Below are 25,027 nucleotides of genomic sequence, written 5' to 3'. Positions count from 1 at the left end.
TTACTTATTGGTAAACCGGGCTCCACAATGGTAACCCATTGCGGAGTCCAGTTTATCAAAAAGGTTATCCAAGATACTCAAACACACTCTGTGGGAAACCCATGGAATGTCGGCAAGCAAACACAGGTAGGTAAATCAAAGACAAAAATATATTACATATCCTCAATATTATATTTATTAAAAAATATAACCTAACTATATATGACTATATTATATTCAATCAACAAATGATTCGCACGTTCGTGGAAAGTGGAATAATCAACCTCAGTCTTCCAACACAAATGAATTGAAACCAAACAGGGCGTCACACCACAACATCTGGCGCAAACAAGCGTATCGATATCTCCCACGCACACTATAAATACATACTTAAAACATTGCACCTTCATTTCACATACCGCTACGTATACTGTCCCTACGATCAAAACTTAAAACGTTTTTGGATACAACCCGTTCATTGACAACGTTCGCGTAATTCTAGTGTCGAACACAACGAAACGATAAGTACATCTACTCGAAGATACAAAAATCACGAATCCCGCGTCGGACCGAAGCGTAATAACGACACAGCGCTCGCGTGTGCGTGTGGTACGAGTCGAGACTCGATGTCACATCAACCAATATTGTCTGAATGGAACTACATTAGGACCCTGTGGACCGTCACGCAGACGCAATATGTACGGACTAAACTCGTTGTAACAGTTGGCCGGACGCCGCATCGACAGTTCCACGCTCGCCTTACACAATATATTATTACAAATTACAATTGACGATATTCAAATATTTTAATGTCACAACGCTTCTATACATAATTGTCATAGAAATATAAATCTTGGACTTCTTATTTTTATACATCTGCGAACTTGTTTGAGAACACTGACTGTCGGTTACACAACAATAACTGCTATTATCAACAACCGGAAAACATAATAGTCTAACAATATACTGTGTTGTAACATTTCAGACGGTTGCATCGAACTGTCGATCCAGAGACCGAATTACATGACTAATTTCAACAATGTTTGTAAAGTTACTTTGAAGCATATTACATAACTGTCAGTTATTATTATAAGCGTAACAATTTCGAGGTTATCTTACCACTATATGCTTTCGCAGACACTGAATGAACCGTTGAACAACTGCAAAAAATAATTATTGCATCTGTGGCCACTTCTTATTACAAAAACTGGAACAACTCAAATGTAGTTAGTATACAAGTGATGTAAAGGAAAAATGTGCGTTATTAGTTATTAAAATTATTGTAACAAGTAATAATCAGCCACAGATGCTTAAAAACTTTTCCCTACGGTGATTTTTTCGATGGTCGGAAGTTAAAACAGCATAAAATGATATCGTGCATTAAATTCATAACATAAACATGCGCCTTGCACAGGTATTCCATTTCACAAATTAAGGATTACATTTCACATCGCTAAAACAAACATGATCGATATCAACAATGAAAGTAGCGTAAAAACCTTAAACTAAATTACGAGAAATCTTTTTTATTAATTTGTACTCCCTTTTTTCTCGTATGTTTTGGCCCCAGAATTTGTGTCACAAATAATTACATTTCGAAATTAAGATCAATGTCGCCAGCAGGACCGCCCGAGACCCTGCAGCCACTGTCAATGTTTCATGCCAAACAAATTAATCCAACAGGAGAAAACCAAACGACGCCGCGAATAGCAGGGGGTTCGCACATATAGAAATTTCACATAGCAACATAAACAAAATACCACTCGAAACAAAATCTGAACGACCCTTCCGTGATCACAACTAGTCGAACAGATTCTGCCTCGCGCGGCTCTATCAAAAGAACTAAAACAAAGAAATAACACTTATCAAAGCTCGATAAATCAACTTAATCATTAATCATACTGTAACGAAAAATGTTATTATAAATTCATTTTTACAGATTCCATTTCATTTGAGTTGTTAAGCTTTACACATCTCGTGAAAGTGTATATTATATTGTTATACATGCACGTTGAAGTAGACTAATAAAATGATCTCACCAAATGTAAAACTAAACAAAAACTCTATAATTTATAAATAAAAAAAAAACATATTTTAATACTATTATGGATGCCTGGCGGGACGTTGTCGCAGTGTACGGTAGTAGCGATCAGAATCGCAACATATTCTGTGGCGGACATAATATTGTTTAAACTCGACGTCGCACTGAGATCATGTCAGGTTAAACGGTACAACGACAAGGTTTGTGGGTACGCGCCGTGCACTCGCGTTGTTCACTATTATTGCAAACAAGTTCCGCCCGCCCACTCATCTCCACCCCGCGCCTCTCACAATCAGACCTCTCACGTGCCACCAAATTAACTCTAACATTAAAATTATTTTGATATGCACTTATTAATAGGTTTTTATACAATGACATTTGTGCTGTACACTATTCAAAATACGACAGAACGGAAACGCGCGAACTGGAGTAACGTGTTGCAGTGTCGCGTCGACTTCCACAGGACGTTCGCGGCGAGCCCGTTCCCGCGCGTCTATATATTTACAATCGCTAAACGAGCCCACAAACTTAAATCAAACTCAATAACTAAATATTTGGCAAACGACAACGGAACAGTGTGCAATGTAGCCCCCGGCACGATCGTATGACATACGGAACACTAGAGCTAGCTTTACAATTAAAATCGAAGGCCGCTAAAATATCACCGTTCATTACATAGTAATATGTACACGCCCGGCGCGGCGGCGCGGAGTGACGTCACGCGCGCTGTACAGCCCGCGCCGGGACTCCACCCTCCTCGCTTCTCTACTCCAAACCAATTTATAAACAATTGTTGATCTCAAATCCCTGATTCTCGTCGCTTGACGTGTCACCACATTTCCGTGCAAAGATCAACAAATGATTTATAATTATATAAATTCATACTCAATAAACATTATTTTAAATTTCAAACTCAGATTCTATATACATATAAACAACTTTTATCGATACAGGTTAGAGTATCCAAATTGATTCATATTGTAGCCTAGACTTAAGTCGGAAAACTTGTGCGTATTTTGTAGAGGGTATTATTTATACCTTCTAAAAGATTATCAAATCGATATCCTAGGAGTTTACTTTTTAGTATTGTAAAGGGTCTAAAGAAATCCATAGTGCAGATAATTTCCAGCACAACAAAAAGCGTCTCAATTTAAACAGATCTCTTTACAGTTACCTAAGGTATTACAAATCAAAATAATTTTATTATAATTAAAAGTTTGGTCATCACGTCAAGAACACGACAATCCGAGATGGACCCAACACAGTCTTTCTCGTGTATCGCGACACGCGCGGCGGCGCGAGCCACGATAACATTAACAATGTACAGGAACGATAGCTTTCACGAAATGTACGTCAACCGTGCGATAAAACAATGGTCACACTAATATCCCAGCGTGGGGTGTAGAACTGAAAGTGATGGCAGAATTAGCACCAGTCCTGCCTGATCGTCTTTAAACTTGATCAAGACTCGTTGAATTTGCGTTGTCAATCCAAAACCATCAGGCGTCGATATTGCATCAATTTCAGTTTCACATCACGTCCCACACGTTCACAGTAACATACTTACAACAAATAATAAATGAATCAGAAACATTGCGCTAATTATGCCATGCAGTTAATGAAAATAAAAAATTACCAAAGGTAAACTCCGGGCGTCTGGAAATCAATGTGTAAAAGTAAATTTGTGTGTGTTTACTCACTTAGGAACAATAGAAACGTGCCTATGGATAAAAGAAAATGACGAACAATGTTCGATGGTAAGACGCAGTTCGCACCAACACCTCGCGTATAATGTTTCCCGCAACAATCTGCCCGCCCTTAATCCGATTTCTTGCAACGTGTAAAACAAATGTACTACAGTCGAAACGAATAATTACAAAGGTTAAAAATCTATTGAGCCGTTTAATACATTACGCGTAGAAAATTAAAGATCCAGTTTTGTACCTACAGGGGACGTTTACAGATGTTGCATACACTCATTTTACACCTCGCGTTCACAGTTTCGAGTACGAAAATTTACATAAAAAACGTTCTTCAAGATGCACTCAACAACGAGGTCGGTGAGTCGCGTTCGTTATTCCACGTGTGTTCACTCGCGCCTCACTCGCGCGTCACCGCGCGTCACTCGGCACAACACTTGAACTCGAAGTCGAACAGTTCCGAGAGGCCCTCGTCGTGGTCGAGCGAGAACCCGTAGTCCGTCGCCGACATCGGCGGCTCCAGCGCCAGGAACGGCTCCAGCTCCAGCGCTTCTGGAACATTCACACACCACACCTTCAAATAACAGCCTGTTCAAATGTACGCGATATTCGCTGCCGCTGTGACTCACAACATAGAGCCCAAAAGATTTTGATACAAATAGACGCACGAGTGGTAAAACCCTCGTGATTGGTTAGTGTAATTTCCAACTCATCGATTTCTTAATTGGTTTGTTAGTCGATGTTCGATGGCTGTTGGCTTATAACATGCGACTACTACATACTTTCGTCCAATATGTGCATATGCGAGCTCGTCCGCTAACGCTATTTATGTGTGGTCATAACTTGTGCTATTTATAGTAAAGGTAAAACAAAGGGAGTAATATCTATGGAGACTCTATTGCGTTTACCCAAAATAATCAAAAATAGGGTGTATTCTGATACCACTTAAAAACGTTGGTTATCCACATCGGGAGCTAGTGTCGCGACTCATTCACCGCACGTCGTATTAGATGGCTTTCAAATAGATATATTTTCTAACTGCGGGCATATTTGATAAGACAATTGTTATGTAAATATCAGAATCGTAGAATAACAATTAAAAAGGTTTGAATAATTGGCAGTCACTTACTTGAAAAACAAGAATAAATATAAAAATCAATGGGAACATCATCATTAGATCAATTCACTTATATTATAGAACACAATTATTAAAACTGGGTCCTATTACAATAATATGATATTATACAACACGAAAATTAAATTTACCTACATAGTCACTTTAATTAAAAAAAAAAAACTTAGCTTAACTTGAAAAGAAAAAATAAAACATGATCCACAACAAAAGTACAGAAAATTAAAAAAAAAATTACATGGAATAAAAAGAAACAACATGTTACTAAGAACAATTTTTTCAATCACCAGATAAAATATATTCATTAAATATATTTATTACCTGACTAAATATAAAATGAAATAAATTGATAACTTTATACATTATCATATAAATAAATTTTATCTGATCATTAAAAAATCATGCCTAAATTAATTAGTAGAGAAATAAATATTATTTTTTGTTAAAATTTAACAATGTTACATAAAAAGTGGTACACCATATTATTATTACTAATTTGTTTTCAGTTATTCAGATTATATTGCCAGTACGAATCCAAGCATTGTTTTTCCTGCTGATTACTCATTAAAAAATACATTTTTAAGGAAACTCCACGGAACAACATTGAATGTAAAAAACACAAATTACATAAATATTTAAAACATACCTACCGACCTAGAAAAAATAAAAAATTGGAAGTATTTATTATGAGAATAGCATTTGGTATTGCTGCATTTGCAAGCTGTTTTAAATTCATTACAAATATATTTACATAAAATTGCGTCAATAGAAGTGAATCAAGTAAACGGAGCAGACCTAGGTAAATTACCACATAATATGATAAAATAAAATACCACTCGTGCAATTGTCGAAATAAAACTAGCTTTTGGAGTATTATCGCGGTTTTTTGCAATTACTTTTTTTTTCAAAACGTTTCCGGCTTTACATCCCTCATGGGGCGGACTGAGGTAATGGTCGTCCGAAAAGTCAAAGTTACAATATCTACCTACATTTTACATTTATATATTTTTTTAAATTAATTTTGAATGGTTCGATCTACACAGAATGATCTCAGTGTCTGGTTTCAGTGAGTCTTATTTCGATATCAAACATTCACGGAAACATAAGAAGTAATTAATACAATCTCACAAAATATAGCTACGCGATCCACTGCCCATCTTTCGGTGGATTCAGTTTAACGTAGGTGTGCATTTAGTGCGGTTTTGTTTATTTATAATTTTCTTAGCACCTTATTTACTCCGAGCTTCACATTGGTGGACAAGCATTGAGTTAAATTAAATGAAGATGTCATCGTCACCTTAACTTAACTAAGAATTCAAATATTTAAAGTATCTCGATAATCTGTTCAATCTGGATTCGTCCTGGCATCGAAACGTTATACACAGTAGTTAATAACAGCTGTACGGTCACAATCCTCCACCTTCGACAACACCTGTAAATCTGTACAGCACAAGAGAGACAGAAAAGCTTTGGACTTCGACAGGCGAAGCGGAGGCGGATGACTGCATACACTTCGTCTAACCGCACCTCGACACTCTGGTAGGTCTCACCGACTGTCGGCCAAGTGTAGGACCAACTAGTTCTAAATCCTCCTTTACTAGGAGGTTGTGCGCTCCAGTGGTTTGTAACGTTAATGTCTAAGCAGATGAACTGTGTAAAACCATCACCAACCATTTAATGAGAAAACAGAGCGACGAAGTGTTGTTATGAAGTGATTTAGAAGCAATAAAGGTCATTGTAACAAATATGTCCATTATTACTTCCTTTCTTAAGTTATTGCCCTTGGAGTTGTTTGGCCTGAGATAAATACGATATTGATAATTTAATCATATAAATATTAATTTACATAAAACGAGCAAAACATAAAATACATCTAGTCATGTACAAGCAAAAGCAAACAGATAAACGGCCGGTTGACATTTTCGCTACAATATCTTACTACATCATGCCAAACAATTTCATAGGGCAGGCATATTAGAAAACAAAGTGCAAAGCTACAGTGAAAGGAGATCTGCCGACTTCCGCGCGGTCACTTCACGGACAAACCCATGTTCCCGTCACGTGATACCTTGGGTAATAACTCGTGACGTAGGAAACACGTTATCACGCGGAGCTTACTGGTGTCTCAGATTTTACCAAATTTATTTCACGGGAAATCGTTGGTGTATAGCGTCGCGTGATATCTCCTTCGACCGCGGCAAAACAGCTATAGTTAGACATGAGAGCGTTTGTTACGTTTGCAATGGGTGGCGTTACGTGTTATTAGTAGATGAGTTGGCTGTTAGTGGCGCGCCGTGAGCTGAATCCCATGGTGCTACACGCAGCACTGCAGCCGCACGGGATGCAGCTCGCGGCCGCGCCAGGTCCCGCACACCCACCCCCCAACCTGCTCCACGGACGACTCGCTTTATGTACAACACGAACCAATTGCGCCCAACAAATAAGACTGAACTCATGAGGTGTAATAGACAAGTGCAAATCAAATAACGGCAATTCAGATCCTTTATCGTTCAGTCTTATTTCTCGGACGAGAAAAATCACGAAATTCCAATTCCACAGTGTTTATACACCAGAGTTATTTAAACAATGGACAGAACGACATAACACCAATAAATGTGACGTGGAGAAGCTTACGATGAATTTTTCGCGGTTGAATATGTCGATGACACGTCTCCGATGTAATAGGGAAGAAAATACATCTCAGAAATTATTAACAATTTAGAATACATAAGTGGGTGAGATAAGTGGGTGTAAAGATAACTTCATGGTCTTAATGATAAGTAATAGGCGGAAGGAACAAGGGTCACAAATGTTTCGAAAATATTCGCGGGTTAACAAACTAGGCGTCGCGCGTTATATAACTATACCACACTAATATGTACATATACACATACACGTAACATGCAGAACACTCATTGCAAACGTCGAGGCCCGTACCTGAGCTTGCAACTATATTATTATTGAATGTTGACACTTTCAATTTATGTGTTTTATTTGTATGCATAAATTAGTAAAATACTAGTGAACGCATCTCCTGTAGTCCCCTATCATGTTTGCAGAACAGAAACTCGTGTAAAAAGTAGTGTCGCGCGTCCCGCGTACTGTCCCCAGTACGTTTAGTTTGTTAACCCGCCTGAGTTAGTAAAGCCGCAATGAAGAAATGGCGAAATGACGGATGACGTATATCGTGTGAGCACGGTGACATGTAGGCATGCAATACAGCGTGGCGTGGGCCTCTCCACAAACTCTCGGCAGCAAACACAGTAACTGCAACGTTGTTCTACAGGGAAAACTTGTAATATCCCGGACATTTGTATGTCAAATGAGATAGTTGCAGTCAATGTGTTCCATTACGAGAACACCGCTAATACCACGGTGGATGACACATATTATGGACACTTAACATACATGTAATTTAAATTATATTATCACATAATATATTATGTTTTAAAATCTATTGTAAAATATGCTAGTTCTATTTTTAATGCATCATGACATAAATGCACTTAACTATTATGTTTAAAAAATACATAGAGCATCAAAAATAAATATCATTTGAGTTCAAAAACTATTGACACTATTTTGACAATTTCATTGGCGATCAAATCTGTTATATGCAAACAAGATGTGTTTATATGGGATATGTAATAATGAAAGTACTTACGCCTTAATAGTAACGTACGGGGGCGACGTCCGGTGCGTTGGTGGTTTGTTCCACGCCGTATAGCTAGAACTCTGACTGTGATGTGAACACACACACAACTCACGGTCGGAGTCCTAGCCACAAAACGCGCTTCACTCCATTTTGACGGTCCTCCTTCGAGTATACCAGCTAATACCTATATTAGCAAAGTCTTTTCTGCATGGAGTACAGTGCACACACATGTCTATCAACTTTGGTTGGTTGGTGACCCGGTGAACAAATAAATAAAATATCTCGTGTATTTGCCACTTCATGCACAAACGACTCCTTCCACTAGTTTTCTAATAATATATCTAAAGAACGTCAATTTGACTCTTAATAGCCACGATATGATTGACTATGGATAGCATAACACAGACTATCGGTACTCAACATTTACATCAGTTCTATAAAAGACCTGTGTTTATTATCAGTGGTAGAAAAATCGAATGGCAGGATGCTACTGCAAAATGGAATAGATAGTTAATATCAGAATATCGGGCAGACTCAAGCATCAAATTGACGTTGAGAAATTTACACAATCACAGTTGACACCAATCTTTATGGCCACTCCAGAGGTGGCTGAATAACCGTTAACCGAATAATATAAAAATAACTGTCATATACAATTTTTTTTATCAGAAAATAAGAGTTGTTATTAATTTCAGACTGGTCATAAAAATTGCCATTGGCTGTACTAGTTAAAGGACTCAGTGTTAAATGTGTTTTTCTATTGATTAAGATGATGATAGGTAGTAATGGACAGAGTAAAGAATAAATATTGTTATAATGTAAAATCAAATATATATGTCAATAAAAATCCTCATATTCTTAGTCATACCTGGCGACCCTTTTTTAAATATTTAATTCTCCGTTAAAATATTTCCGTAAATATCTTAAGACGATCACACACGTAAATACTTGTATGCTCAAAGAACTGAAGATATACGAGTCAATTCCTAGTAATAATGTATACTATTTTTACAAGTAACCAACAAATAGTTTACGTGTGCGACTGCTTCAGATCAGCCGCCCGGGCGGGACCGCGAGCCGTGAGCGCGGCGGCCTGCACATAAACCAACGCGCGTACATCTTCTATTACCGTCCAACTGACAGAACGACTAATTGTTCGTTTAGCCTTATTTTATAAGGAGCGATTATTGCTAACAATTATGGTTTTAATATCTGTCAAAAATCAAAGCGAGAATTTTGTGGCGCTATTGCGTATGGTCAGACGGGATAACATTTTTAAGCAATAATTATTCCGTTTAAATGTGACTATAAAGATACTGTACTATGAATATTAGCAACACAATATTTCGATGACATTTTGATAATATACGCACTCAGTTCCAACGTTATCGTGTAGTCAGTGATAGTATAAGCCACCGGCAGTACTAGCGTGTGACGCGCCTGCCCCGGCCGCCACGAACGGAATTACATCTCGTTTTTTAATTATCAGTAGCAATTAAAATTACTGTTACTATTATTTGTATTTTAGCAACTTTTATTGAATTTGCTTTATCTGTTACTAATAAGCGGGGTTTAGATTAGCAAGAAAACCTGCAAATGTTACCTTCTGCAAGCGATTTTTACAGTGTAAACAGTAACTGAAAACTCACTACTGCAAACTCGAATGTTTGCAGGAATTGTGGCAAGACGCTTGTGTATAGATTTACCAAAACATTGTCACTAGTGTGGACTCGTCCCCGAAAGTTCTGAGATCTTGCTAGTCTAAACGTAGTTTCGCAATGGATGCCAACTGCCCGTCGGCGGTATAGGCGCGTGCGCGTACCTGACTCCTGGTCCTCGGTCTGCAGCTGGAAGCGTCCGCCGCCCATGATGGGCGCGAAGTCGTCGCTGTCGGCGATGAGCGCGTTGCGCAGGCGCCCGCGCGCACCACCTGCGTCACAACGCACTACTCATTAGCAAACTCGTGTATGGTATGGTACTCATTCAATCAGTATTTAAACAGATTTTCTATGGACAGTAAAACTGATGTGCTCCGATCATTGGGAGAGCACTCTCACTACTATCTTTAAATCAGAAACGCACCCACGATCCATCTGCCGCGGATAATTGTTTATGTAGCAAATCAACTTGATAAAACAGGTGCATCCAAATATTATTTGAATAAATATTTTATAATAATTATAATGTGTAGTATGCATTTGGAATTTATATTCGATAGATAATAATCCAAACTAGAGTTAACCAAAAGACTTATGACAAGATAACGCGTGCCATCGGCAGGTGCGCGGCCGTCGTAAGTTAACACCGTATGTTGTGTAAAATGGGTCGTCACGATACCGTGTGTATAATTTAAGGGTCGAGGAGTAACCGTCATCGTACAGACGAGGGTCGCTTGACCTCGTTTTGTTCGCTGATACAATGTCTAGAAACCCGGTTGTTATTGGAATTAAATTTAACAATCTGCACTTTATCGTGTCCCTAAAATAATTGGGCTTCATAAGCTATGGTAATCACTTAGCATCATAATATGACCCAATTAATGTTATTTCGATGTTAACCTCTTAGGACAAAAGCTAGACATGCAGAATGTGAGTGGGGCACGGATACTGACTGTCCGGCGTGGTGTGCACGACGTGCAGCGGGCGCGCCGGGCTCGGCGCCAAGCTCGGCGCCAGGCTCGGCGCCAGCGGCAGCGTCGGGTCCGTCACGCACGGCGTGCGCACCTCGAGCGCGCGCGACCACCGCACCTCGCCCGCGCCCCCCGCGCCGCCCGCGCCGCCCGCGCCCCCCGCGCCGCCCGCGCCGCCCGCCGCGCACAGCGCCACCAGCCCCGCCCCGCCGCCCGCGCCGCTCGTGCTCGCCGCCGACTCACGCTTCACCGGCGTCCTGACACAACACACACATAGTGACCAACAGGTGGCTAAATCCGTGTCCTTCGAATGTGAACCTTGCTTATTCAGAGTTACTACTACATAACTATAAAAATAACTCTTTAATTGCATTTACAAATAAGTTAAGTAAAGCTGATATTCTTACGTGTAGTCGGCGGCGATGGAACTACTGGAGGGCGTCGCTTGCATCTCGGCTATGAGAGGCGCCAGCAACGCCTTGTTGTCCTCCAGTAACGGGTCGGAAGGTAACAACCCTGACGCTGCAAACATTACAGTCGCAGTTTCAAGTTATGCATGGTGTGTTTTCCTCTCTGTTTCATAATTTATAATAGATATGACGATCTTTTTGTAACAATACAGAAACTTACAGGGAGGTGACGCGGGTCGTTCTTTCGGACAGAGGTAGACTTCGATTTCACCAGACATTGATTTCAAATGTATCATGTAACCTTTTTCGTCAGGATGAGGTACCTGTAACATAAAAAGAAATCATTATCATCATAAAAATAAACTAGAGTTGCTGTGGATTACATTCTGAACAGTCTACTGACCGTATATATTCATGGCACAAATTTTAAGCTCTAGACGAAGTGATGGGTTCGTAAGTACTGCAGTTCAGAATATATACATCGCTCATGATGGCAAGGCGAGACACGAGATAGGATTCATATAGGCAAATATTTTTTGCACCACCTGCTGTGATCTTTATTGTGTAGTTAACATATTTACAAACATTTACTTCATTCGACGTCAACACTCAAGATCCGTGTTTACAAAAAAGTCATCCGAAATAGTAGAAACTTTACGACGCGACGTTTTAGCATTAATTTAACGTAAGAGGAAAGTAACTATACAAAAGATGGCAGCAAAACTTAATGTACAACTTATTAATACATATTACATTGAAAATTTCAAAGCCATGTATACATAAGAAGGTTGTCTCGCACAACAGTGGTTAGAATATTTATAATCTAAAATATTTGTTTGCCAAGTCCCTCTCCATGTTGTTCCTTGAACATAAGACTGATGAACACAGTGAAGTAGATGGGACAATAGCTGCATGATACTGCGAATGTGATTTATACGCTATACTCATAATGTGTCAACCAAGCGTCTCCGTTTTAGTTTTTCCAATATAACAATACATATAATATATTGTAACTAACACTGAGCCTGGTATCGGGCGGCGCCTTGATGGGTATGACGGTTTGGTTGCGGAAGTGCGCGATGGAGCGCAGGTCGGCGTAGGTGATGTAGGCGCTGGCGCCGTGCTCGGCGGAGAGGCGGCTGAGCGCGTGCTCGGCCACCTCCACCGCGCGCCCCACGCGCGCCTCGCGCGCGCCCAGCGCCGCCACCTCGCGCTGCAGGCGCCGCGCGCGCCCTCGTCCGCGCACACGCCGCCCGCGCCGCCCGCGCCGCCCGCGCCGCCGCACCCGCCCACGCCTGCGCACCACAACAACTCTACATGTACTCCGGCCCCAACATTCATTCGGTCAACGTGCGGTGTACTGATGAACAAGCCTTTCATAAAATGATCTATATGTAAATAGCAGTAGATTGCATTTAGTTAGTTTGCAAATTGATGAGATTACATTGGCGACTTCATAGCACTGTGTCGTTTTGCACCGTATTTGTGCAAATTCTTATTTTAAGTACATAAAACGTTTAGAAACTTAATTTGGATAAAGCCCTCAATCTTTGTCACTCAAGGATGGCATCAATCTGATAATTACTCTACAGTCTCAATTCAATCCAGTGCAGATAGATTGTCTATTAATCAGAAGATTAAAGAATATTTTCAAAATGGAATATTCGTTTGTTATTTAGAAGAAATTTTACACATTTTTCCAGTGACACCGATATAGTACAGTTGGTAATAATGACAGGTTTACATTTTGTATAAACTTGTTCATTGTCGTATTTAACAAGACAAAAATTACCAACAGCTTACTTTACTCCCAATGATTCGAAAGCTTTTCAGCTTTCATGGTCACGGGGCAGACTAGGGTGTTGGTCGTCTTACAAGTAAAAGTAACAATATGTACCTTATATTTACAATTAATTAAGAATTTGCTGTTGAATTAATCAGGCTAAAATTTTGAATAATAGTAAAAATAAAGTAGATATTGTAACATTTACTGTTCGGACGTCCAACACTTCCGTCTGCCCAGCGACTATGAAAGTTGCAAAACTTTTAAAGCGTCGAGAGAAAAATAAACGTTAAAATTTTCCGATAAATTCGGAGACCAGTTTATTTCAATACTGTGTAGCACCCCACTGCGCTGGTCACCCCGAGACACAAAATGTTAAGTCTGAAAAACCAGTCATTACGCTCGCTACAATGTCCATCAAACCGGAACACAACAATGCGTGCACACTGCTGCTTGGCGGTAGGAACAGACATTGCGGTGATAATCCATTTCCAGACCGCGGCCATTCGTATACATTCCAGTCTCAGACTCGTCGGTGCTTTTTCAAAGACTTATTTTTTTTATTTATATCAGAGCTAGGACTAGACAAAAATCTATTCTTTTAACCAAAAACCCTACCCCTCTATATAACCTCAAATTCGACCAGCTTTAACGACATATACATTTGACACATATTAATTTATTCAGATTAAAAACCAACACTTCCTGGCCACAAATTGATTGTAACAAAACATTGTGACCAGTAACTACTCAACTTATCACGATCAGCACATGTCGGGTAACTGCATATTATCCACAGTAGTCACGATTTATCACTACACGTGTTTTTTTAATTAAGAATAGGCTATAATAATACAACTTCCTCTTTCCTACATTTTACTAGTCAGTGAGAGTGTAAAGATTAACAACTAGTATGTTATTGCAACACCTCCGTTAGTATCATTTTAATCTCTTACACCCATTATAGGTTAAATTTGACCGTGTGCCAAATAGTTCGAAAGCCCTTTACGATGACAACCAAGGAATCAGAAATAACGTAATGAATAATATGCGGAGTTTCCTCAACATATACTATAAGTGTGTCCTCGGCACATACAGGAAGCTAATAAAGCTCAGATACTCGCCGTGGTTGTAATCTGCTGCCGCCGTATGCAACTCTTATCTACAACCGCGTTTAAACACAAAATACTAAAGTATTTCAACTCCTATGCGATTCGAATTAATGCCACTACACAGAAGATTATCTATTGTACTCGCAATTTAAATTTATTATAATTAAAATTGTTCAAGTGACAATTTTGTTTCGAAAGAAAAAGCATTTTAACTATTTTAACCATAAATACTCTTAATTAATCTCTTAATTAACCTATTTTAATACCATTCTATGATTCACATCATGTTTAAAATTAAAATATATTATCTAGTAACGATACTTCAGTATCTTTATCATAGTAATTTTCTTTGATATCTCGTTATACTGTTACAGACTATCGCTAAATTCAAGCATTATAGTTTTAGAATAATTTGTTGGTATTTTTTCCCGGTGCGGCAGGTGAGCGGTATTTGATGTCAATCATTCGCTCGTCGGCATCTATTTTGGCGCGAAAACGAATTTTTATCCCAAAAATTCATCCTAGCGACAATACACGCTTATTTATTTGTAACTGTTTTATATTCAGTAAACGTACGAATTAAGGAAACATATTCTTTTATCGCATAGCCAACAGCCGAAAAACCACAAACATATCAGTAATACGTACGCCTCCCTTTAATGTGGCTGTAATCATTTTATCTGAGACGATTAAAATTATGACAAATTACTTGTGAATAGTCAACCAGTCATTATTATATTTTCATACTTAAATAATTATACGATCCTATGACTTTGTATATAATATTCGCTAAACGTATTTTTTTTTTATTAGATTGCTCCAATATCCCATTAAACATATACGTCGCCGTAATTTTTCAATCATCGACAGAGCACGATCATGACACAGATGAAGCGCTCGAAACTGCAACGTAAGGTTATCAATACTCAAAACAATGGTATGACGTGTAAGGCAGAGAGCAGAGTGCACACTCACCATATTTCCACTGTATGTTGTTTTTGGATCTCTTCTCTAATATTCCTATACCCTCTAGTACATTTGTGATGTCGTATATGCGACGCTTTTGGACCGAGAGATGTTCGGCCGCTATGTTCAAGTCGAGAACGCCGTTAGGCGATGACTTTAGCAATGCGACGAACTTTTTTGTGAGTAAACCTAATGATGTGTCAAACCTGAAACGAAAGAGATTCATGTCAAACGAATTCGATATAATTCAGCTTTTTTGGACATTGGTTTCTCTGTATAGCTAAGTGTACCTATATTTAGCTTAATCACTAGAAGCTATAGAGAATATCTCGCGCAGCTCGTTCACTTTGTTTTACAATGTAACAATCTCTGGATTCTATCCAAACAAAATGAAGGCCTCCTTAGAGACTAAAGGATTCCGGCAGCTTTCAAACACGTTGCTCTCATAAACTACGTGGGAGAGCAAAAAATTGGCTCTCCAATACCCTCGCCGGGCAGTTTGTTCACCCTAGCTTGGCAGAAGACATGCATTTAGATTCATTGGAGAAATATTTGAGAATATCGCCATCATGTATTATGTACTTTTGTGAATATACTTGACTTCAACACTTTTGTGTTTGGATATGATTGCTATCGATATCTTTTCAAATGCTGCCTACGCGTCTAAAACTGCATCCTTTTTTGTATCACTACAAGAACGCCCGGCTAAAATAGCTCATGTTATTATATGACACATGACTCGTGTACTTTGGTACTTCGCCATAACTTCAATAAATTATTTTATTCTTACTCCGAGTACAGATCGTATAACACAAACAAAAATATTTATGTTCTTGGTATGGTAATGGCTCATTACTTTTCTTTTCTAAACCAATCATTTGTGTCTTAAATCTTGATTACAAAGACAATTATAGTATTTGAGCTGGCATCTAGCATTGATTGTGTAATACATAAGAACGTCTCCCCGCCTATGTAAAAGCGCGCCAAAAATTTCCTCGTATGTCATAACTCTATAGGCACGTCGCATAGTTTGGAACATTCAAACGACGAAATTGTGCATTTCGTGTTGCGTTAATATCCACAGTACATTAAATATCGTTTATTTTATAAGTCGGAGTACAGTTAACATGTTTTAATATTACCATCAGTTTTAAGTTTTAACCGTAGTCATTAAAAACATTTCATAAAAATATAACCTATAATGGGCACTCAGAAATCCTAAATATAAACTACAATGCAACATCAAGATTCGTGGGAGTGATGGGTTAACGGATTTTGTTTAAATTCCAAATGGAAACTTACACAAAAAATGTGTGTACCTGGAACGTTCGGTGTACTTTTTCATAGAACTGGACGGTCGACTGTACGGTGTGAGCACTTTGACGCGTTTCTGTTTGGGCGTCTTGAAGTCAGCCTTCATGGGCACCACGTGACCCTGGCTGCCGGAACTGCTCTCGCTTAGATTCAGTCTTCTTTTCACCGCCTGTGAACAATTACGCCAATTAAACCATGGTGACTACAGCTGGAAATTGCAGAAGATACGCCTGTTGTACACCTCGCAGGTGTTATTGTTCGTCGTAGAAACCAGTGTTATCATTTGCGGTCGGCGACTACAGCCTGCGACTGCGATGCGCCTCCGAGATCTTGGAAATCACTTAATAGCGACCGGTTCCTGACATGCGATCACTTCATAGCACAGGCGCATAATGTGCGTTTTGTGCTTGAAATTTTTGCTATCATTTCTTTTTTGTTAAACCGAGGCAAAAAATATTTTAAAGACGCCTCTAAAACGTCGTCATAGTAACAAAATTAAAAAAGTTACTCCTCATTCATGATGAAATAAATCCCATGCCTGTATTAATACCACGCAGAAATAGACACTAGACGATGTCGAAATACGCGTTGATGTATTAAATCGTACAAAAAAGTGGTGGGAATATTTGAACGTGGGTTTTACCAAATTAAAACGCACTTTGAATAATGCATGCACCACTACATAAGATAGAATACTCAAGATAGCTTGATTATCATCAAATTTCGGCGTAGTGAATCAATCGCGTTCCACTAAGTTAAACACTATCACACGTAAAATCTATATTACATAATGCAATAAAACACTTTGCTAACGTCAAATTACATTATCAAAAAAATTTTCACGGCGGAATCATATAGTGAAATAAATTAACCAACAAAATGTGGCACTTCACTTGGCAGATCTCGCGACACACCGTGTATTCGTTTAATGCACTCACTCTTAACACGCTGTAAGTCATTGCTAATCTATTCAATTGAGCAAACTAGTGGAGTAACAAAGTCTCTACTCTTAACTCATAATATCACTTCTACATACAATTCGAAACAAATGTTCCCAATAAAACGCGGCGCATTGACCTCAGTCTACATTAATTAATAGCTTCAATGTTTATGTATAACAGATTAAACAGTTTCGTGTGCAAACAAAACATTAGATGCGACACCACACACACAATCAATACAACTAGACAGGGCACTGGAACAGATGCAGGGGACACACGCGACACACGAGGAAATGATGCACAGAGTATTTTCAATAAGCTCGTGCAACAAATTCAATTTGGCCGTGGAGCGCGACACCGAAGCCCCCAAAAGGAAGTGTGTGGGGAGAGACCCGGCAACAATACATGACATAAATTAGAATCAACACAAAAGCAGCCGAGCTCTCGGAAGGGACGTCTAGCGAAAGAATGGCAATTTCTTATCTCGAAATATTTTTGTTATTATTAATAGTGAACTCGGGGCCATTGTTAATTTGCCGGATTGTGGGTCTCGCGCTCCGTTTTGCGACAACCAAAGAGCAAATCAGGGCAGATGTGCGCCAAAGTTTTACGTCTAAGCAGATAAAACAGCCCCCATGTCAGCGAGCGTCGCTGGCGCGATTAACATAATCATCTCGGCCCTTCGCGCTATCTAACTTTAATAATAGTCAATGCAACCGCCGCTGGGATCGTCTAAAATAGTTTAGTTAACTTACAAAAGGCTTTCATTGATATCGACTTAAATAAGAATAATTGGAAGTCATTGTGTTCGCAGCATTAATGTTACTTATAAAAGGGTTGATGAAAGCGTGACGCGTTTTTGCGGAACCGTTGCGGTGTTTACCAAAAATGTGCTGTACAAGTGTGATGGCAGGAAACGTATACCTGTCCACGTGACCGGCAAGCCGGGCGAGCCGGCCGCTGCGGGCGAGGCGGCCACATGGCGGCCACCACGCCACGCCGCCGCTCCCGGCAACACAAACTGTTAACATGTGTGCGCCGGGCGAGCCACACCGAGGGCCGCGGCGCGCGCACCGACGCCCCACGCCAACACAACCGTAAGGTCAAACTTCAACAGACTCGAGGAAAAACACCTTTTCGTAAGATGCCGTTCACATGTCGCGTTTTAAACTTATATATTAACCCTGTATAACATAGTTTTGAATACCTCGCGGCCGGTAAACCACATAAGGTCTTCCTTTGATTACGAACATCCAAATTCCAAAAGCTTCCTGATCGCTCACCGACCTTAGAAACAACAAATGGAAGTGATATACTTTAATCATCAAACTTCATAATTAACACTTTTTTTTATCAAAAATCAGTACCGTTATTACTAATTTTGATTCTGGCAAGTAACGCGTCGTTATTAAATAAAAAAAAACACCTGCCTGGCTTATATACGTTCACCACCAAGAACAAAATGTTTTGTAAGAACTGCAATATTTATGCAATTCAAGCTTTGATCCTAACGAAACAATTTAATGGACCACCTAGGCAGAGAATCAGTGAAGAATGGTTTCGATCCGCAAGTCGGGAAAAACAAATAGTTCGTCACTAATTCGATTCATAAATACACTATGTCCTCTATTGGAATTGTGCTAATATCACAAGATGGGCTTAAAATATTGTTAGCGAACCGAGGGTGTGCCCACTGACCACGTTGCATTACTTTCTACCTTTTCAAGAATAAATGTCTGGCAATGCGTAATGCTCATGGGAGAATCTCTTTAATGTTCAATACTAATCTTCGAATAACACCAAAAATACCCAGCAAGATTCTGTTAAAGATAGACAAGATGAAATTAGGCCGCAAACTAAAGTAGCATAGTGTCAATAATAAAATTAGTGTATTTTAATCTTTAAGTTGTTAGTATAGTTTCATTTATACGATTATGACATGATAGTACAGTAATGAATTATACTTATAAACTACAATGTAAGTATGAAACGTCGTCCAATCAATGTATGCATTCATTCGGATTTCGGAGCTGACTACGTCGGCCACCCTATTTGATTATATTGGTATTACCAGTCTGGTCAATTTTTATTTATTCGACAGGATAACCAATCTTTCGAATGAGTGTTGTAATAAATGTTACGATTCTCTACGTCATTACTTTAATAGCAAATAAATTGAGAACCTGTTTCATTTTACTTCATAAATTGAATCCATAATTTACACCTAAGACAAAATTCAAAATACAGTTATTCAAACCTGTTTATGCTTCTGTAAATAAAAGCAAGGAATTGCAAATCCTGCCTAAAAGTACGTAAGAGTATAACTAAATATTTTTAGAATTATAATTTTCCATAATATTTTTCATAAACAACATTATCTTATGTTAAGATACATTAAATAAAATTCCGTAAATGCCATCGAATTCAAAGTCGACCCATATAAATCGAACGTTAGAAAAATCTAACACGTACTATCGGGACCGCGTTATCAATCAGAGAAGACAGGGCGGCGCGGAATCCATCACCTTATGCTTATAAGTTGTGAACAAATCGACTAGATAAACATACGACAAATATTGGCAATGGACGACATTACATAAAACACACTAGTGCCCACACCCTCACCTGCGAAGCTGTAGTTCACCATTCAATTATAAATTAACAATGAAAATTACATTGTAATTAGAAATAGCCTAGTTAACGTCATATATTTTTTTAATTTGCCGCGACAGTCTCATATGCTACGTCGCCTATCACATACACACAAAAAAAGGCCAATCGGAATGTGAAATGATGACCCCTGACTATTCTGTGATTGGTCGATTCTGTCAAAAGGGTCCTAAGCAGGACGCTTTTACCGTACAACGGGCGTTAGAGATGCGAGAATTATGTACGGCGGCGCCTAACATCCGCCATTTTGAGTCAACTAAACTCCAACTAATGTGTACCACACATATTTTAGATGTGTTCCTACCTGGACGCAATGCGTCTACAAAACGAACCATTTTTTACAAGAGATAGACGAAAAGCGATATACATTGAAACTAGTTTAAGCATTCGGAACACGAATTTAAATAAAACGTGGTATTTTTATCAAATTATTATTACAGTAATATGCATACACAGTACACACGCGTGCCCATTAGTGAGGTCATTAATGGAGCCAGCAACACATGTACCAGACTAATAGTCCAGTAATCCTAAATATTTTAAAACAGCATGTGCATAAACTTATGGTTCAGAATTCAAACTCAATCCCTAAAATCCGTTAGTACATTGACCTCAGGGGGTCACTGACCTCATTTTCATTTCACATTTCCTTTGCAGAGGGCTCACATTTCTGTTTAGGTGCAATATTTACTTCCAGAAAAAAAAATACATTTAGAAGTAATATCTAAAATATTACTCCTAAAAGTATATTACCCATTTATTATAGAATAATAATTAGTTATTTAATAAAAGACTTCATGTATGTTTATTTTCACATAACTTAAAGTCATTCAAAAATAAATATTATATCCAGAATTCTAACCTAAAACAAACAAGCAGCACAAACCTACCCAAGGTGCACACAATCAACATATTATCACTCATACATAAAACTCTAGATGATACCCCAAATCTAATCCAAAACATTAAATCAATGATTACTTATTGACATTATTTTTTTAGCTTATATTGCTAAACATAATCACCATTTAATATTTCTAAAAATATTTAAATATCCATTTTACCACACAACCTAATGTAAAGGTTGATTGAAGGTTGAAATGAAAATTCCACTGATAAAGTAGCTGACACCACAAAATATTTACAAACTATGTTAACACCTTGTGCATAATATGGGAAATATTGACAAATCAAGTACGACCTGAAAATTTTAGCCATTGCATAATTGATGAAATAGTATACATCATTTTAATGTTAGATGAATCCAGGACATCAAACTCCTTGCAAAATATAAAATATAGCAGGTTATCAGACCTAACCATTCTAATTTAGTAAATCAATGGTAGTTTGAAGTATTTACCAACACTGTGAATAAGGTTTCTGAGACCTTAAGTAGTACAGTGCAGGGCTCATTAATACAAGAATAGAGTATTGTTAAGCATACATTTAGTTTCTGTTGAAGAATTAATCTTATCACTAAGAATTTCAACAATAATTTTGTATAATTGCATCTACTAGAAATGATTTGTTATAATTGTGGACATTGTTTACAAAGATTGCCAAATATAACATTCCAATCTTAATCATTTCAATGCAACGAAAAGAAATGCAGTCTGACTCATTTGGAGTCTGTTTTAAAATCAAAATGGAGTATGTTTTAGCTATTAGTGTTATACTTGCCATGTGTTTTGATAATTTTACACCTTAATGGGAAACATATTAATATCTTATGGAAATACAATACTTGTAACTCAGTAAAAGATATTATGCCGAAGCTATGTTAACCAATATTTATCATTACTCTGAAGTTAAACTCTCAATTTAATGTCACCTAATCATATCTATTTGATATATTAAGTTATGAGACTAATATGTACTTAATGTATTACCTGTTACCCAATTTGTTGCACAATTTATACAGTGAAATACTCCAGAAATCGCTGAAACTCTTGTGACTGTTAATAATCTAACGGACCCCAAATCGTAACCAAGAGATATAAACTTTCTGACCCAAATTTATCATAGAAGTGACTATGTAAGTTACTCCATGGTCCTAATGGCAGTGCTAGATTTTCTAGTTATTTTCATACAATTAAATGTATACCTGCATCCATGGCATCAATGATTGAGCCAAGATTACAACCACAATGACTACTGTGACCTAAACAGCTGATTTGATATATATGTGTGTTATAATAAGAACACATAACTATGAGAATGAAGATGAATTGTACATGGCTTGCTTCATGATGTTAAGACTTACTTTAGATTACAACCAGAGTGGACACGTCAAAAAGGTAATAAAAACTTACTTCAGACGTCTTCGGCGGTGCGGTAGGCGCCTCGCGCCGGATCTGGTGCTTTGGTGTGGCACCATAGCCGTGGTCAAGCAGGTGATAGCTGATGGGCTGCGTGGGGCTGTCGTCCAGCAGCGTGGTGTGTGCCGGAGACGCCCCGGCGCGAACAACCACCTCGGCCTCGCCCTCCGCCGACCCTCGCTTCACCCCCCTCGGCATCGCTGTTAAAACACACCATACACATGTTATTCAACTACAATACTCATCTTTAGCTAGCAATCGGACGTAATCATCACAATTCAATTAGTGAAGAGGTTAGGGGCGCCGCGCGCGCGGCAATTACGAGCGAGAAGCCTCCAAAGCGAAATGGGTCGATAACGATTCCATTTGCTACCTGGGGTCTCAGACGACACCTCCAGCTGTCTACTACTGCTTACGTCACTTTTTTCAACGACAATTCCCCAAAATATCGACAATCTATCGGTGATGCATAGGCATAACCGCTTCCTAAACTTGTGTGTACACTTTCGAAGATTATGTTTAAAATACTTAATTTAGTATATTGATACTTACAAAAGGTGTAAGCGAACGATATTCCAATTTGTAACCATAAAACGACATTAATGTTTTCGACGCAAACGCTACATTATCGAGTACTCAAAATAAAATGTCCGCCGCTTTGTTGGTCCCGAGTGAACTCGTGGACATCGACGCTCGATAATTTTCAGTTAATAAACACAATTTGTCCAAAACACATGGTCATTTATACACTGATTTCTTCACTAGTAAACGAAAACAATAAAACGGTCCTAGTCCGCATTTTACAATAAATAATAGATAAAAATGCGAAGCATTGAAACGGCGACAGGAAGCTTTTCAGAACATCTGGCTTGCTAGCGACGTAGCAGTGGCGCGAACTACGTGCGCACGCGCGAAGCGGTCGAACAACCAACCCCTAGCAAACGCCGCTCTCTGATCCAAATTCCTCCCCTCGTCAGTGAAGCCATAAAAAATATAACGAATTTTTGAATTTTCATTGTTCGACCGGTTTGTAGTGAAGACTATAGAACGGAGAAGCGCAACGTCTTCGTATTCAGATACGAATTGGCGCGTCTTTAATTAAGTTTAAAACAATATAACGCAAATAATATTAGATATTATATGATTTAAATATTTAAGTAATTTTGCAGAATTAAAGAATTTAAAATATGATTTAATTATGGATAAATTATACTTGGCGGTTGTCGTATCATGTGGGTACTTTTGTGCATATCAAATGGTAGGTATATTCAGATTTTATTACATATATTTTGTAATTTTCGATACTTTATTAGATGCGTGAATATTTTCTAAAATAGGCAACTTAGCAGTGAGTATTCCCACATGTATTAAAAAAGAAACAGAATTATGACCATAGCCTTGACCTTATTAAAATATTTACCTATTGAAAAATTTACTTGAGGATAAAAAAATATAGATTACAAGAATAAAGAAAATAACGCATGGGAAGAACCAACGGGAGTACCATTATATTAACTATTATAATTATAATAAAGCTGTGAACTTAATTATCATATTTTTCTTATTTAGTTTATTACTAGGTGTTTAGTATTATAATAGCTATTTCACCGAGTGTATTATGGAGGATTTGTTAAATTATAAGTGTATTCAAACCTACCGCCGTGGTTTAATAGAAGAATATCATGATGTACCTAAAATGTGATGAAACTTCGTTTATACAAACTAAAAAAAATAATAACACGCATACAATAATGTGAATGGATACAAACTTCAAGTTAACAACATAATATTAAAACAAGTTTAAAGATTTTAAAACTGTATTGTTTTATGAAATAAATATCATCTATAAAATTATTTATTTTATTTTATAATAATTACTGGGTATTACGTGGCATTTAAAAAATTCAAAATTAATAATGAAGCCAGCTTAGGGATGCGGAAATACATGAAAGCGCGAATATAACGGAAATGACTGCGTTAATCATAGACAAAAATCGTTCAGAAATTGAATATATAACGACAAAAGTAACAATATCACACAAAATGTATGGAGTAGGTAGGTATACACAATAATATGGAATTCAACGCAAACAACGAAAATATATTCTTCTATTGTAGGGTTTATAAAAAAATATTCGGTATTACCGGTTTTTCGGAATCTGGTTTTTTATTCATAAACAATACTACATAATATACTAATGTGATGTAAGTAATATTTTCTATAAAACATTTTTTCTGTAGAGATAATGTTACTTCCTTATATCCTTACATAATATATAATGAAGTCGCTTCCGCTGTTTGTTCAATTAGATCTTTTAAACTACTTAGTGTATTTTAATGCAGTTTATAGCAGTAGATAGAGTGATTCAAGAGGAAG

General features: G+C 38.0%; 1 protein-coding gene across 1 annotated transcript; it reads right to left on the bottom strand.

Annotated features, from left to right (window-relative positions):
* Positions 1–131: 131 nt before the first annotated feature.
* Positions 132–23,741, bottom strand: LOC115442077 (transcription factor E2F2). The gene is given in 11 exon segments (XM_037444401.1): positions 132–4,272; positions 10,330–10,437; positions 11,119–11,393; positions 11,544–11,658; positions 11,767–11,869; positions 12,565–12,780; positions 12,783–12,841; positions 15,417–15,613; positions 16,727–16,890; positions 22,645–22,850; positions 23,203–23,741. Coding segments are annotated over 10 exon segments (1,572 nt in total). The 5' UTR covers positions 22,849–22,850; positions 23,203–23,741; the 3' UTR covers positions 132–4,141.
* Positions 23,742–25,027: the final 1,286 nt, after the last annotated feature.

This window comes from Manduca sexta, chromosome 28, assembly GCF_014839805.1.
Source record: "Manduca sexta isolate Smith_Timp_Sample1 chromosome 28, JHU_Msex_v1.0, whole genome shotgun sequence".
Classification (NCBI taxonomy): domain Eukaryota; kingdom Metazoa; phylum Arthropoda; class Insecta; order Lepidoptera; family Sphingidae; genus Manduca; species Manduca sexta.
The sequence above is the reverse complement of the archived record's forward strand: the minus strand, read 5'-3'. Positions and strand labels throughout refer to the sequence as shown.